General features: G+C 39.3%; 1 protein-coding gene across 2 annotated transcripts; it reads right to left on the bottom strand.

The window, feature by feature from the left end:
* Positions 1–309: 309 nt before the first annotated feature.
* On the bottom strand, positions 310–14,176 carry si:ch211-216l23.2 (uncharacterized protein LOC565061 homolog). 2 transcript variants are annotated; one of them, XM_012855862.3, is made up of 9 exons: positions 13,961–14,176; positions 13,745–13,831; positions 12,250–12,320; positions 11,662–11,800; positions 6,353–6,552; positions 4,272–4,550; positions 4,017–4,190; positions 1,347–1,526; positions 310–1,248 (listed from the first exon to the last, which is right to left on the bottom strand). In XM_012855862.3, exons 1-9 carry the CDS (start codon positions 14,020–14,022, stop codon positions 1,211–1,213), a joined length of 1,230 nt encoding a protein of 409 aa, XP_012711316.2. In that variant the 5' UTR covers positions 14,023–14,176; the 3' UTR covers positions 310–1,210. The 2 variants fall into 2 exon arrangements, with proteins under 2 accessions (XP_012711316.2, XP_012711315.2); XM_012855861.3 differs by having other exon boundaries at positions 1,347–1,595; positions 13,961–14,175.
* Positions 14,177–14,698: the final 522 nt, after the last annotated feature.

The following is a 14,698-nucleotide window of genomic DNA, read 5'->3' as shown; positions in this document are numbered from 1 at the left end:
TGAAATACAACAGTGCTATTAACAAACACGTCCCCCAATTAATCACACAGAACAAGCAGCATGACTGTTTTCTATTACTCTGCCAACACTCACAACTAAGTTATTTCCAACAGGAAACCTAACTTTTACAAAAAACACAGATTGATCTGGATATTGATATTTGACTGTTACTTTGAACACAAAATCCTAAACCTGTACGTTTAATTTCATGTATAAAGCAGAGATGGATAAATGTCCTCAACCTCAAATTAGCCTTCAGCCTAATAATCAACAGCAAAAGACAAATGATGGATTTCACTTATTCACAACTTTCTGCTGGCATGTCTTAAACTTTTATTGGAAAAACAAAGTTAACACAGAATAGCTGACAAAGTGCCTGCTACATAATGCAACTTTCAATCATTTCCTGCTTGAAATAAAGATGACAATTTATAAACCATTTATAAACTAAACACTGAAGCCTTTCATGTTCTCTGAAAGATGGATTTTCATCTTTTAAACACTAACAATAACACCTGAAGCTAAAGATAATCAGAGGATCAATATTTACATAAAAAAATGACACCATGTACAGGATTTAACCACCATCAGAAATACAGAACAAATAAGCAGTTTTAACAAGAAAATGCTTTTAAGGTTCGCAGAGTCTAACGTTTTTCGTCCAGTGGCACAAAACAAAAACCTAAAAAAAGAAAAAGCCTCCAGAACCTGGATTCCTGATGTCTCCTTTCACAGCTGCAGTGATAAGAGGGGCTGCTAATTTATAGCTTTAACTCAATTTAAAAGGAAACGCATCAGAAATGAAGTAATATGCAATATTCCTGAAAATCCTTCATCATCTGAGCAAAGAACATTTAGCAGAGTCATGTTCAAACATTTTTTCCTGTGTCAAAACGAGCAATAACATTGCCGCTAAAGTTGGCTCTGTAAGATTTACGACTTCTGCTTTGAAGCTCAGCCGTCAGAAAATTATAATACAGCCGGTAGATTAAAATAACTGCCCTGTATGCAGCAACAGCTAATTTTAGCTAGAGACACAAAGTTAAAAATGCATCAAAACATCTACAACATGAAAATACATGTTTGTTATATTTACTGTGTTTGATTACTGTTAACAAGAAAAGAAAAATTAAGCAGGGGTGTCTTCTGGGAACGTCCCGCTCTAAAGTCTGAAATGTTAAAACGCTTTTATACACGGCAGCGCTGGACTTCAGTGTCGTGGTCCACTCAATCGGGAATGTGGGCCAACTGTAAAGATTTAAAAATGATAACCTTTTTTAGTCACATCTACAACTCCTGCAGTTAGTTTGTCTAAAAGGCTGAAAATGGGAAACAAAACTATTCACCTGGAGTTGAGAGAAGAGGAGGACGAGAACCCTTCAGGGAAGGAGGGGCCACCCTGGGCCTGGGCGGGGCCCTGAGGCCCGGATACAGCGGAGGAGCGTGGTGGAGCAGGGGTCCTCGGGACAAACCTTGAGGACCGTACGGATCGTGAGGGGACAGGGGAACCCTAGAACCCAGTGGTCCTAACGACATGCCAGGAGGAGACCGATGCAAAGAGAGGAGCGGAGGAGGTTTGGTTTTAGGGAAAGATCCTAAGAAGGAAAATATTAGTGGACATGAGAATGACTAGATGAAAGCTGTTAAAAACTTACTATACTAAACAATACAGTGCTTAACAAAAAAAAAACAGACATGGCATTAACCCCTTCTCATTTTGTCACAATTAGTAAAAGCAGTCCAACAGTGTTTATTTTCATAAATGCAGCTGTTGTGTTTCTGGCCTTAGAGCTTTGTTAGAGAACAGAGCAGCGTCATAAAGAACCAAGTAACCAAGCAGACGGGTCAGGGAGGAGGTTCTGGTTCAGTTTAAAGCAGAGTTAACGCCCAGAAACAGCCAACGGACAGATCCTGACCCAAAGGCTGCATGGACGGTCCCTGTAAGGACCACCGGACCTGCAGCATCGAATATTAACGGAAAATCATCTGCCAGCGTTAGGAAGCCGGCCGGTGAATGTGAAAAAAAGTCAGAACTGCTGTTAAAAGCTGTCTTTATACGAAGGGTTTGTTGTATCATATACAGTGGCCTGCAAAAGTATTCAAACCAGGGCTTTGAACCGGTTCAAGGAACGAAAACGAAAACTGGGAACTTTTTGTATTTTACAGGCAACAGAAACGAAACCGGAAACATTATTTTTTATGTTCTGGAACTGGAACACTTATTTAAAAATAATGGTAACCTGTTAATTCTCGTTTTATTTCGTTCCACAAAGTTTTTGTTGCCTAATTAACTAAAAAAAATTATTATTATTTTCCTGCACACGTTACCATGACGGCTGAGGTTCACTTCCTGTGTGACATCACATCACACATTCGCTGACTGAATGGAGAGAGAGAGCGGTGTCTCCACTAGAGCTACACATCTTAAATAAGAGGTAAATTACGATCCATCGTTAAGTAAAACACTCATTCCAAACACAATATCAATAGCTGGTTTAAGCTGGATGAGAAAGATGTGACATAATTCTATAGCATTAAACAGCTGACATGAACGAAATTAACCGTTCCGGGAACAGTATTTTTTTTGTTCTAACCGGTTCGGGAACGTCAATTTATTGGTGGAACTCATAACCGGAAACGTTATAATTTTGTTTCTGTTCGGAACGAACCGATTGGGGGAAAAAAAAAAAAAAAAGCCCGGTTCAAAGCCCTGATTCAAACCCCTCAAACTTTTCCACATTGTGCCACTTTAAAGTCACAGAAATATATTTTATTTTAATCTTTTGTGAAAGACCAACACAAAATGCTTTACAATTGTGAAGTAGAAGGAATATTATACATGATTTAACACTTATTTTTTTTACAAATAAAAAAACAGTGCGGTGTGCAAAAGTATTCAGCCCCCTTATCTCTGAGTGCAACCACTTGCCTTCAGAAGTTGTCTGATAAATGCTGATGACTGAATAGAGTCCACCTTAGCGTAATATGATCTCAGCACAAATACAGCTGCTCTGTGACGCCTCAGAGGTTAAAAGAATATTGGGCAGCAAACAGCACCATGAAGTCCAAGGAACACAGCAGACAGGTCAGAGATAAAGTTGTGGAGAAGTTTAAAGCTTTGAACATCTCATGGAGCACTGATCAATCCATCATCTGGAGATGGAAAGAGTTTGGCACAACTGTAGACCCACCAACACAAGGGCGTCCACCTAAACTTACAGGCCCAGCAAGGAGAGCACTAATCAGAGATGCAGCCAAGAGGCCCATGACGACTCTGGATGAACTGCAGAGGTCCACAGCTCAGGTGGAGGAATCTGTCCACAGGAAAACAATTAGCCGTGCACTGATATGCTCTCTATGGAAGAGTGGCAAGAAGACAGCCGTTGTTAAAAGAAAACCATTTGCAGTTTGCCAGAAGCCGTGTTGGGGGCACAGCAAACACGTGGAACAAGGTGCTTTGTTCAAACGAGATCAAAATTGAACTTTTTGGTCAAAATGCAAAACGCATATGATCCCCACTGTCAGACATGGTGGTGGTAGCATCATCAAACTCTCTCATTATTCTGACTGAGCTTGAGCTGTTTTGCAAAGAAGAATAGGCAAAAATTTCAGTCACTAGACGAGAAACGCTGGTAGAGAAAGACTTGCAGCTGGAAATGCAGCAAAAGGTGGTTCCACAAAGTATTGGCTCAGAGAGGCTGAATACTTTTGCACAATGCCCTTTTCAGTTTGTTAAAAATAAAAAGAAAATGAATCATGTATAATTTTTTACTCTACTTCACCATTGCATTCCACATAAAATTCCTAAAGCACACCACTGTTCAGACTTTAGTTTGTGAAATACTTTCAAAACCAAGTGTGTGCTACTTTTTGTTTGTCTAGGACACAAAGAATTTGTGGTTTTAATGTAAGAAAATGTAAAAGTTAAACCAATGTGCCTCCCAGGCTTTGTGAATAATGTGCGTTTACTGCGTGAACGTTCAGTAAAATACAAGGTTTCTGCTTTCATTCCTGACCTGGCGTCGGCAGCAGACCTACAGATGCAGGAGGGGAGTGCTCGCCTAGAGATCCTGCTACAGAGCCAGACTGAGGCTGTGCTGGACCAGGTGGAGTAGGGAGCAGGGGAGGAGGTTTCCCCAATCCTGGGGGGATCATGTTCCCCTTATCATCCTCACCATCTAAGGCCAGAGCTAAAACAAGAAGAGCCAGACTGTAAACCACAACTGTTTGAGAAACGGTAGAAGACGCAGAATTAATCACCGGTGTTTCACCTTGCAGATGCTCCTGCCGGGAAGCGATGTACTCTGAGATGGTTTCCAACTCCTCAATATACAGATGCACCCCCTCGGCTAACAGCGAGAGGAGATGTCGGGTTTCAGAGGGAACCGTATGCCGTGCAATTTTTTCTCGATCCAGATAGTCGTCCAGCAGCTGCGATGCCTGCGCTGCAATATCTGCAGGATCCCTTGGTGAGGTCTCTTTGAGGAGTCCGCGGCTGTACTCAGCTTGGACAAAGTCCAGAGCCTGGTCTTTAGGCATGTTGCGATGGACTGGGAGGAAAACAGGAGTGTTAATGCCAGGCTGGTAGGAGACTTAAGTCGAAGAGCGATGAAAAGAAAGTTGCTGTTTTCCATCATACTAGGAGGGACTTTGTTTTTAATAATTCCTCTAGCTAAGAGGTTAATTTGAACTCAAAACATCTCAAGTTTAAAGCGAGGTTTTCGAGGAATGAGCAGCTGTGTGGAGGGTGTGCAATAAGTATGACATTTATTTACAAGTCTGTTGCAGTTCTGCATTGTGCATGTCTCGGAAAATTCAATAACTGCACTTTCCATTGTTTTAAGCTGTGCATTTGTTGGTTACAACTTCTAATTATGAACCAACTGGATAACACATTTTAATGTGCAGTAAAAATAAATGTAATTTTAAGGTCAAATAACGTATTTATTAAATCCATTTTGGGTGATTTAACACCATGTTTTCTTAAGTGTTTGAATATAACTGGATGGTCAATTCATCAAAAATCACTTTAAATGTCTGATAATTCTGCCATGTTTGGTGCAAGAAGAAATTAGTAGCCCTATATGGGTGAAAAATCTGTGTTGACATTGTGCTTTTTATTCACTTATGTGAAGGTTTATTATTTAACCTGTGAATGTTGGAGACAAAGGTCCCTATTACTTTTGTTTTAAAAGTGAAAGTTTAAGCATTTGAGATGCATGGAGTGAGCATGTAAGGTATGTAAATTAGAAACTTCGGCTATTTAAATTTTTATTTTCATGTAATAATGCTTTCTGGATATAAATGGTATACCTCTGGAAGTCTGTTTTATTCCCCTTAAATGGTGACACATTTGTAAAGAAAAGTAATATGTGGGTTTAGCAGCAGAGTGCGTGTTCTGCCCATGAAGAACTTGAACAGGAACAGAATGGCCTGCAGTTCTGTCTCCAACCCTATGAAAACTTGCCGAATCAGATTTGGTGTGTAGTCCCAGCATCACCCAATGGGTGACCTGGGACTAATGCCAGTAGGAGAATGGGATGGCCTCCCACAGCAGTGCGTGACCAAGCTGGTGACCGGCGTAAGAGTTGCCAGACTATACAGTTGTTCAACACACTATTAAGGTCCCAGCTTGTTAAATGACTAAATCATTAAATTGAACATTTCTTCTGAATTCAACCAACAGAATAAGCAGTTTGACATACTCAGCCTTGCTGCTCAGCTCACAAATGCATTCTCCTTACAAAAGAGGAACCATTTCAATAAACGTGTAGGACTTGTAGCCAAGAGGCATTGTTACAATGACCAAAATAACTGATACAGATGTCTTTACTTTTTGTGGTAAGTATAGGTTGAATTTGTTTACTTTGACATGCTTTTAATGTTCTTGCTTTAAGGTTTCCTGTTTGTATGGTGATTTATGGAGCATTAAAGTGAATGTCAGTGTTAGATTTTATAAGTGTGATTGAACCACTAAGTGGAAATCTGGCGTTTATCCCAATTTAAAGAGTGGTGTTTAAAAGAGAACCAGAGGCTATTTTACCAAAAGTTTTCTAATGTGTAGTTGATTCAACACAGTTTGGTTGTAGTGCCTCTTTAAATGATTTATGTTCATTTTAAAGCACTAAATGTAATGCAGTATTGAAGTGTGGACTATGCAATCTTTATGTAACGCCATATGTAAATGTTGAAAAAGCAACATGCAGTTTTTTTTTGGTTTAGGTGGAAAGAGTAAGTCAGATCGTGTGTTGGAGAAACCTAAAATGGTAAATAATAGAGGATTGTAAAGAACCGAGGGTTGTAACGTACATGTTTAGGGAGGCTTGAAGGATCACGAGGGTTACCGACTTACTTTTGAGGGACTCAGAGAATATGATAACAGTGCAGGAGGACAGAGCTACGTTTTTCTGCTCCACCAGTATACATAACGGGGAGCCGTCTGCTCGGACGTCCTGCAGGGCCCGGGTCAGGCCCGACTCCGCTTGAAGGTAGAGCATTTCCACTGACAGGCCACGCTCCTGCAAGCACTGGCTTAGCGATTTGGGGTAATCCCTTTGAGAGGAAGAGAAACACTGTTAACTAGACTTTTCTGTGTGGAGTAAATTAGATGGCAAATAAAATAACCATTTCTGAGGTGAAGAGATTTTTTCTAAATCAACAAAGGAAAAAAAATAATCAGTTGATTCCCTATGCTTCAGATGGTGATCAGTTTATTTTTTTCCAGATACGAAGTGTGCAAGCAATCGTTTTAATGTTCATATGTAGATCTGTGTGATAATGACAAGCACATGATGTTCTCTAGGATGTAATAATGAACGGTCCACTTTATTAGAAACCCCAGATGAATGACTCGTTACCACAAATACTTATTTAGCCAGTCGCATAAAACAGACTCAATGCACTTGGGCACCTAGAAATCTTGAAGACAATTTGCTCAAGTTAAAACGAGGGTAGTATGGCTGCTGGTGCCAGACAACCATTTCCTGGGTTTAGAGACGTGGTTTGAGAAAAAAAATCTAGTGAGCAGAAGCTGGGTGGATGAAAATGTCTCGTTGATAGAAGAGAATAGGCAGACTGGTTCATGACAACAGCAGCTCAATTAACCGCTTGTTACAACCAATGTTTGTGAAATAACATCTCTGAATAAACTCTTCAAACCTTGGAGAAGGTTATAACAGCAAATGCCAACACAAGATGCAGGGGATGTTTTTGGGCCCCATTTGGACCCAAAGTATCAAACGAGCATCATTTAAGTGCCAAAGCTTACGATGACCAGGTCCATCACTAGGCCACCACTGGTGGGAGTGGTGGCCTAGTGGTTAGAGAGCTGGGCGTTTGTGTCATGGAGAGGCCGCAAAGGTTGCCGATTCAAAACTCGGTTCACCACTCTGACTCCCCAAGCAAGACCCTTGACCACAACTTGCTCCCTGTGCTTTACTCCGTGTTGGCAGTACATTGCTGCCTAAGGGATGGATTAAATCATTGGTCTCATACTCCAGTCCTCAAGGACCAGTGTCCAGCAACGTTTTGATGAGTCTCTGCTCCAACATACCCAACTCCAATAGGGCTTTTCGCAAACGAGACAGCTCAAGTCGCCCGGATATGTTTGGATACTTTCACACTCTCTCACACACGCACACACACACACACACACACACACACACACAAGATCCCCAGTGTTGTCAGATCTTGCGAGAGAAACAACCAACTTGCTCTATGAAAACAAGCCCAAAAGAAGCCCAACAGGCAAACAACCACATTGTAAAGGTCCGTTCACATTGGCTGGCTCTCGCTTGCTTGACATTATTGCTGGGCAACAAGACAGAAATGCAGCAGTACGATGGTGCCATCTAGTGACTCTTTCACTTCCCTGCTACTCCAGCCTCCTCACTCACTCTTCTCCAGACCACCTCCTTCCTGGACTTGTCTATAATAATAATTGGTTGAGTGATATAACTCAGGCCGACCGCAGACCGCCACTATCGGCTTGTCTTCCATGTTGACTGAAAACAGTTTTGTCTCCGTTGCAGTGCTTCACCCCACGTCACACGCTTTATCCAACTTTTTTTGGGGTTTAGGCAAATGAATGGAAAAAAAAAATTCATACGGTCACGATAATCATTTTGCGAGTCACTTTGGCCGATACCAACGCAGCTGTGTTTAGTTATTACCATAATATTTCTGTTGAGGTGAAATTCAGTACAGATATGTCCACTATTTGTCTCGTACAACTGTTCTAAATTTACCACTAAGCGTTTGTATGAATCTAAAAGTGCGCATGCACACTACACTCTTCTAAATCTAGCGATTAGACATCATTCGCGAAAAACCCTATATGAGCTCATTAGCAGAGCTTCACTGCTTGCTAGTGAAGCAGTTTAACCGTTTGATTCATGTGTGGGGAGCAAGGGACACATCTAAAAGTTCCAGGACACCAGCCCTTGAGGATTAGAGATTGAGACCGCTGGGTTAAATGCAGGGACATTTGCCTCTCTGTGAGACTATAGAGGAATTACAGTTCTGTCAATTTACTATTGTGTCAATCTTCTGCTGACTACTTCTAGCGAGCTAATGCACCATGTCAGAAAAGCTCGAATCATCAGGTTTGTTTTTTGAACATTAAAAATCAGTTCACTAGTGGCCTCTGCAGTTAGCTTATATCAATCGAACAGAACACCTCTATGGGGCAACTTGAAACTCAGTGCAGACACACAATCTGCAGCAAATGCAAAATGGACTAAAATCTCTGAGCAATGGTTTAAACACCTTGTTCAACCACTGTCACAAAAATCGCAACACTAGCTATTATTACAGTATTTTTGATAAAGCGGCCAGTGAATGTATTTAATATCGGTAAGCTGTTTAAAATTCAAGTTAGCGTTGTCCTTAGCCCTTTTTTCCCCTCAAGCATACCTAAAACTGGATCATATCAAACTCAATCCAGGGTAACAATGTGAAATGTGTCAGATGAATCCTCAGCCTTTACTGACTTATAATCACTGTTGAGCCACTGGCACCTGCCTGTTAATCCTTTCCACTTTAGCATCTCTTCTAGACACACCAGGTCTTTTTTATTTAAATGAACCGTATGGAACGTTGTCCGAATTGGACTATTACTGCTGTTTGTTCCGACTCTTGGCAGTGAATGTATTTCATCCCAACGGGAACCACTTCTCATCTTTTGCATTTTCAGCAGAAATTATTGCCAATGGTATGTGCAAAGGAACAGCTGAAAAAGTCCAAGGTCAAATAATCCACATAAGCTTCATGTGTGGACAGCGTTGCTGCTGCCACGGTTTGGGGAAAAGTTTAGATGTTTCTGCCATGAGAAGGATGAAAAGGTCTGAAAGCAAGTACGTAGACAGCTCATTGGTGGGGTGGTGGTTGTGGTGATTGAATGTGTAAAGAGTAAAATGTTGGAAATCAAATTTGATTCAGTCCAGGAAAAAAAAAACTAAAATGATTTCAGTGGGGGAAGGATCAGAATTTATTTTATTTATTTTTTTTGTCATTTTGTTTAATTCTGTTTGGTTGCAAAAAAAAAAAATAAATAAATAAACATTAGAAACTTAGTATGAAAATATTTCTCTATCAAGCAATACTGTGAGAAAGAGTTTTGAAGCAGGGTTTGGGACCTAAAACATCTAAATTGTACTTTGGACATTACATACTCTCGTTTGACTCCACTTTACTCTGGTACGCAGGATTTCATGTTCAATTTAAGGACTGAAAGGAGTCCAGGTCCTGGGGCTACAAACAAGTCCAAATGATCACCCCATCACTTCCATGCTTGACAGTGTGTGTTTACCCTTTCTTATATTAAAAAAAAACACAAACAATTTCTGTGCATGATGGTCAAACTAGTGCGGGACGATAATTCAATATCAACATATTTCGATCGATTAGACATTTGGTTCAATAGACAAAAAGAGTCAATAAAAAGTTCAAGAACAGTTTTCCTTCCTTTTGTGATATAGTTTATAATGTAGGTTAATATTAGTCATTACATCCAACCCAAGACCACTCTGTCACCAAGCTCCGCCCCTTTAAAGAGTCCAGAGAGCACCTTTTTCTTTAAAAACTTACAGTTTTGGTAAAAAGTTGGTAGAATAAAGGATTCCGTTTGAATTCAGTGATTGTGTGCTCTTTATTTAAAAATTGGTTACTAAGCAAGAGCAGAAAATGGCCAGGGCTGCACTTAAAATACATTTTCAGAATTTGTTGATAATTATCGATATCTATCAATATGATTTATATTTTATCAATATGCTTTTTTCCCCCTATATCATCCAGCCCTAGGTTAAACATCCTTACTTTGGTCTCATCTGTCCAAAGGACATTGTTCCTGAAGTCTTGTGCTTCATTACGATGCAGCTTTGAAAACGTAAGTCTTGTTGCTTTATTCTACTATTCATACTTTAAAACCAGCCTTATAAAACTCTGGAATAGAAAGAGGGTGTTCTTTTTAAACAGTCGTATACATAATAAACGAAAACTTACCTGTCTGATGGCCGGATCGCATCTCAGCAATTCAACAGTGGCCGACGAAGAGATTTAACTTTAAAATTTTAAATATTTGGTGTTAATTTAACGTTTCTGGGTGGATTTATTTGTATGTATGCATGTATGACAGCTGAGAGAAATCAGCTCTTCTTAAAAAAAAAAAAAAAAAAAAAGTTAAATTATTCAGAATAAATCCTAAAATTGCAGTAGAATGATAAGCAGAAAGATAATGGGCCAGTAAGATAATCAATGTGAATGTAACAAAAAGACAATATGGCATTGATGTAGATGTCAAAGCTACATCCTGTTTATGTTCTAATTATTATTAGTCTGAACATTGTGGCTTTTTAGTGAGGATGGTTGAAAGTTTGTGCTTTTGAAATGAAAACGTCTGCTGTTCCTTGTTGTGTTGAGGGTTAAAAAACAAACAAAAAAAATAAAAATCATGTCTAGCTTCAGTCTGATACATTTCTCAGAGAACAAAGCAGACTGGAAACCTTTAATAGATGCAACATCTAAAGCACACTGAGCTCAAACATTTCAACTCTGCCTTTTGTGTGTTTTGTCCTCATGAGTGATTTGTGCCAAGTTTCCTTACTTTTTGCAGTATTTCTGTTTTGCTAAAAGTGGACCTCTCTCATAGATTGCCGTAATCGTTATGTTTCTCTTTTTGATTAAAAAATTGTGTCGTTTAATGTGAAGATTGTGCGTGATTAAATGTGTTCACTTTACGTTCACTTGGTAGCTTTGAACTCAGGTCCCATGACATTGGCGTCAAATAGCTGCTCGAGCAAACATAAATGTTTATCCCATTTATCGCAGCAGGCACGAACCTGTTCAACGCTTTATATCTCTGTTGAATAAGGACAAATACTCTAATCGTGAAATTATCTGGCTTAAAGAAACAGTTATTGTTTATGAGTAAGATAACTGAAGATATCAGTCTGAAGATAACTGCTATATAAAAACAGAATGAGCACATCTTTCTAACATGTGATGCTAAATACCGCGAGCAGAACACCCAAAACCAAACTGTTGGTAAAAACTAAACTGTATTAGACATCTCAGAGTGATTCAACGAGCCTCGTATAAACCCCAAATTTGCCATAATTTGCAGCTGAACTAATAAGCTGAATGGCTGCTAGAAGCAAAACTTACAGGAACTTGTTAGTGACGGAAAGGACCACGCAGTCAGCCGGCTTTCTCTCCTCCTGAACTTGCTTGTAGAACCTCTGGTACAGAGCTTTACGCCTGTCTGCCGGCGTTGGAACCTCGGCTTTCACCGGAGGGTTCAGGACTGCAAGAAATTTGGGTAAAATACGAGAGGAGACATTAAGGGTGGGTGGAGGAGAGTGCAAACCTGGATTATGCACTGCAACAAGGGAAATAAAAGTAAGTAAAAATTTCTTGAAATTAGTGTATTTTTCCTTGATTTGAGGAGCTAAATAAGACTATTTGCCAATGGAATGAGTATTTTGACCCCTAAAATAAGATAATTAGATATCCTGCACTTGAAATAATGGTGATGGAGATGAATTTTTCCTATTTTTAGTGCAAAAATCTTATTCCATTGGCAAATAGTCTTATTTACCTGCTCTAATAAAGGAAAAACACACTGATTTCAAGAAAATTTCACTTACTTTTTGTTCCATTTTTGCAGTGTGGGGGTATTTTAATTGACATGGAGGAGTAACTTTATATTAAATATATACAAAAGGTGCTGCAAAATGAAAATGAAAGTCTTACCACTTGACTGAGGCTTGTATGCCTCAAACTTTACACTTGAGTAGCCTTGAAGCTGTTCCAGTTCTTCATAACTGAAGAAAAACAGTAAAAAAAAAAAAAAAAAAAAAAAAAAAAAGTCACTTTTTTTTTTCATGGGGTCATAATAAAATTCTACGCATTTATCTGCATTAAAAACCTAGACCCTTGTTTAAAAACATGAGAAGAACCAGAATATGCATTAATGCAGGCATAAAGCTGCATGAATTTGTACATATTCTTTACTCTGAGCCTCCTGTTAAAATGTAAAGTGTGTTTTTGCCATTTCGTCTTTTTGTCAACATGTTTGCAGAATCCATAGCTGAATTCCTGAGACGAGTGAAACTGTTAAAGATGACCTAAAAAACAATAACAGGTGTCGTTAGAAACAACCTAACTGATGCAACATGCGCCGCAGCAGAAACCACCTCAATTCCAGGTCAAAACGCTGGAGTTGGGTTTTCAGTGTGACGGTGATCCAGATGCGACTTGATTTACCTTCTGTCAACTTAAAGAGCAACTTTTCCACGTACACAGTCAGCACAATAGTAGAAACTGAAATGTTGGCATTTTCAAGAACCAATCCTGCAAAAATATTGCCATGTCTGAACTGAAACAGAATGACAGAGCAACTACTGTCTGCTACCACTTTCTTAACCTTTTTGCATTCCAGAAAAGTAACCGGTGTGAGCTTCTATTTAAGTAAGGTAGGCCTCGTTTAAAAATATTGTGCATCTTGTTTGAATTGAATTTATCATTGTGATTGTGTCAAGAAGTGTGGTGCAGTGTTATGCACAGCTGTTTGACTGAGAATATGATCTGAAATAATTACAGCTGAAACGCAAGAACATTGTCGTTCCATACGTTTCAGGAGTTTCTGAGAAACTCAAGAGAATTTTCTCCAAACACAACCTAATAACACTCTCAGACAAAAACTGGTTCATCCCAAACACTCTGTTTTCTGTCATTGATATACGTCTATCGATGGATACATATAAATATTGAATTATCGTCCAGCCCTATGTACTCTGAATGGTTCCATCACGTGATTCCACAAAACCTGGGACCCTTTAATAGCTTATGTGAACAATCTACCTGATCTGGAACTGGATCTGGAACAATGTTAGTGTTTACATCTAACATTGAACTGTCTTGTTGTAAGGAATGTTAAGTGCACTTGAATTCCTTTGTTTGTTTGTTTTAATTATTTATTTTTTGGCTGTGATAAGTTTGCCATGTCTACCTGAGATTGTGTAGGTTTTTCCTTTTCTTTTATTTGACAGGATTGATTTCCTTCCAAGGTTGTTGATAAGAAAAAAATAGCTAATATAGTTGTTCTGTATATAAACTGGTAATTATAAATAAAGTGTTAAAAAAACAACAGGCATCCAAAGATAAACAAAACAAGCACTATCTAACAGTAGTTTCGTCCTAATCTGCATCGGTCATGTGTTTAAGCCGCAGCGTTAGCAGCCGTTACCTGTCCAGGGCATCCTTTAGCTCCTCGGTCCTCTCCTCTCTGCTCGGGTAGGGAGCCGCTCTCCGGAACAGGCGCAGCTGCTGGGCACTGCAACACAACAAGGAGCTTTTTTAAAAAAGACGGGGCTGACCATAACGTGGATACGCACTTATATTTGGGTAAACTTTCAATTCGCTGCTTCCGCGCAGGCTAGTCGCTAACGCTAAAGAAGCTAACCTTCCGTTTGCATTGCCGGACGGCCTCCGTACACCTGCGGCTGGCTTCGCCCAAGTCGACATTCTGTCTAAGCTGCTACTGCTCCTCGGCTAAAAACAAGACGTTTAATCATACGGAGCTGGAAAATGGCTTATGGTGTGCCTAGCGTGGAAACCCTAGAAGGGAGGATTTAGAAAGTGGAGGGTCGTCCGCTTTGATGAGCTACTTTTCTCGCAGCTACCGCCACCTAGCGGACTGGAGGTGCAACAACTGATCGCCTTTGGTGGTTACAATAAAACCTGATGAAATTGAGCTACTTGTTGGTTTCTACTCAGTTTTATGAATGCTAAATTATTTTTGACACAATATGGAAACAAATAATCAGCAAAAACTCATAAACCTCAACTGAACTGCTTTTTTATTTCCTAATGACTCTACACATATCAAGTCAAAATTTCTGTTTACAAAGCAACACAATGCTTGAAAAAGTTAAAAAAGCTAAGGAATCGTTTATGCTTTACACTAAGTTTCACAAAAAGATCTACAAAACAGATTCACAAGAGGTAAATAATGTAAAAATAAAAATATAAAACATTATTGATAAAAAAAACCTCAAGATTCGCACATCCACAATTTAACAATAAGACAAGATAAACCTTTTATTATACTTTAAAGATTATTTTTTACTGATGTTTGTACTGATACTGATTCAATTGGCCAATCCTTAAGGCAGTTTATAATAACTGATTAAAACTTTAT

Source organism: Fundulus heteroclitus, chromosome 2 (assembly GCF_011125445.2).
Source record: "Fundulus heteroclitus isolate FHET01 chromosome 2, MU-UCD_Fhet_4.1, whole genome shotgun sequence".
NCBI lineage: Eukaryota > Metazoa > Chordata > Actinopteri > Cyprinodontiformes > Fundulidae > Fundulus > Fundulus heteroclitus.
The sequence above is the reverse complement of the archived record's forward strand: the minus strand, read 5'-3'. Positions and strand labels throughout refer to the sequence as shown.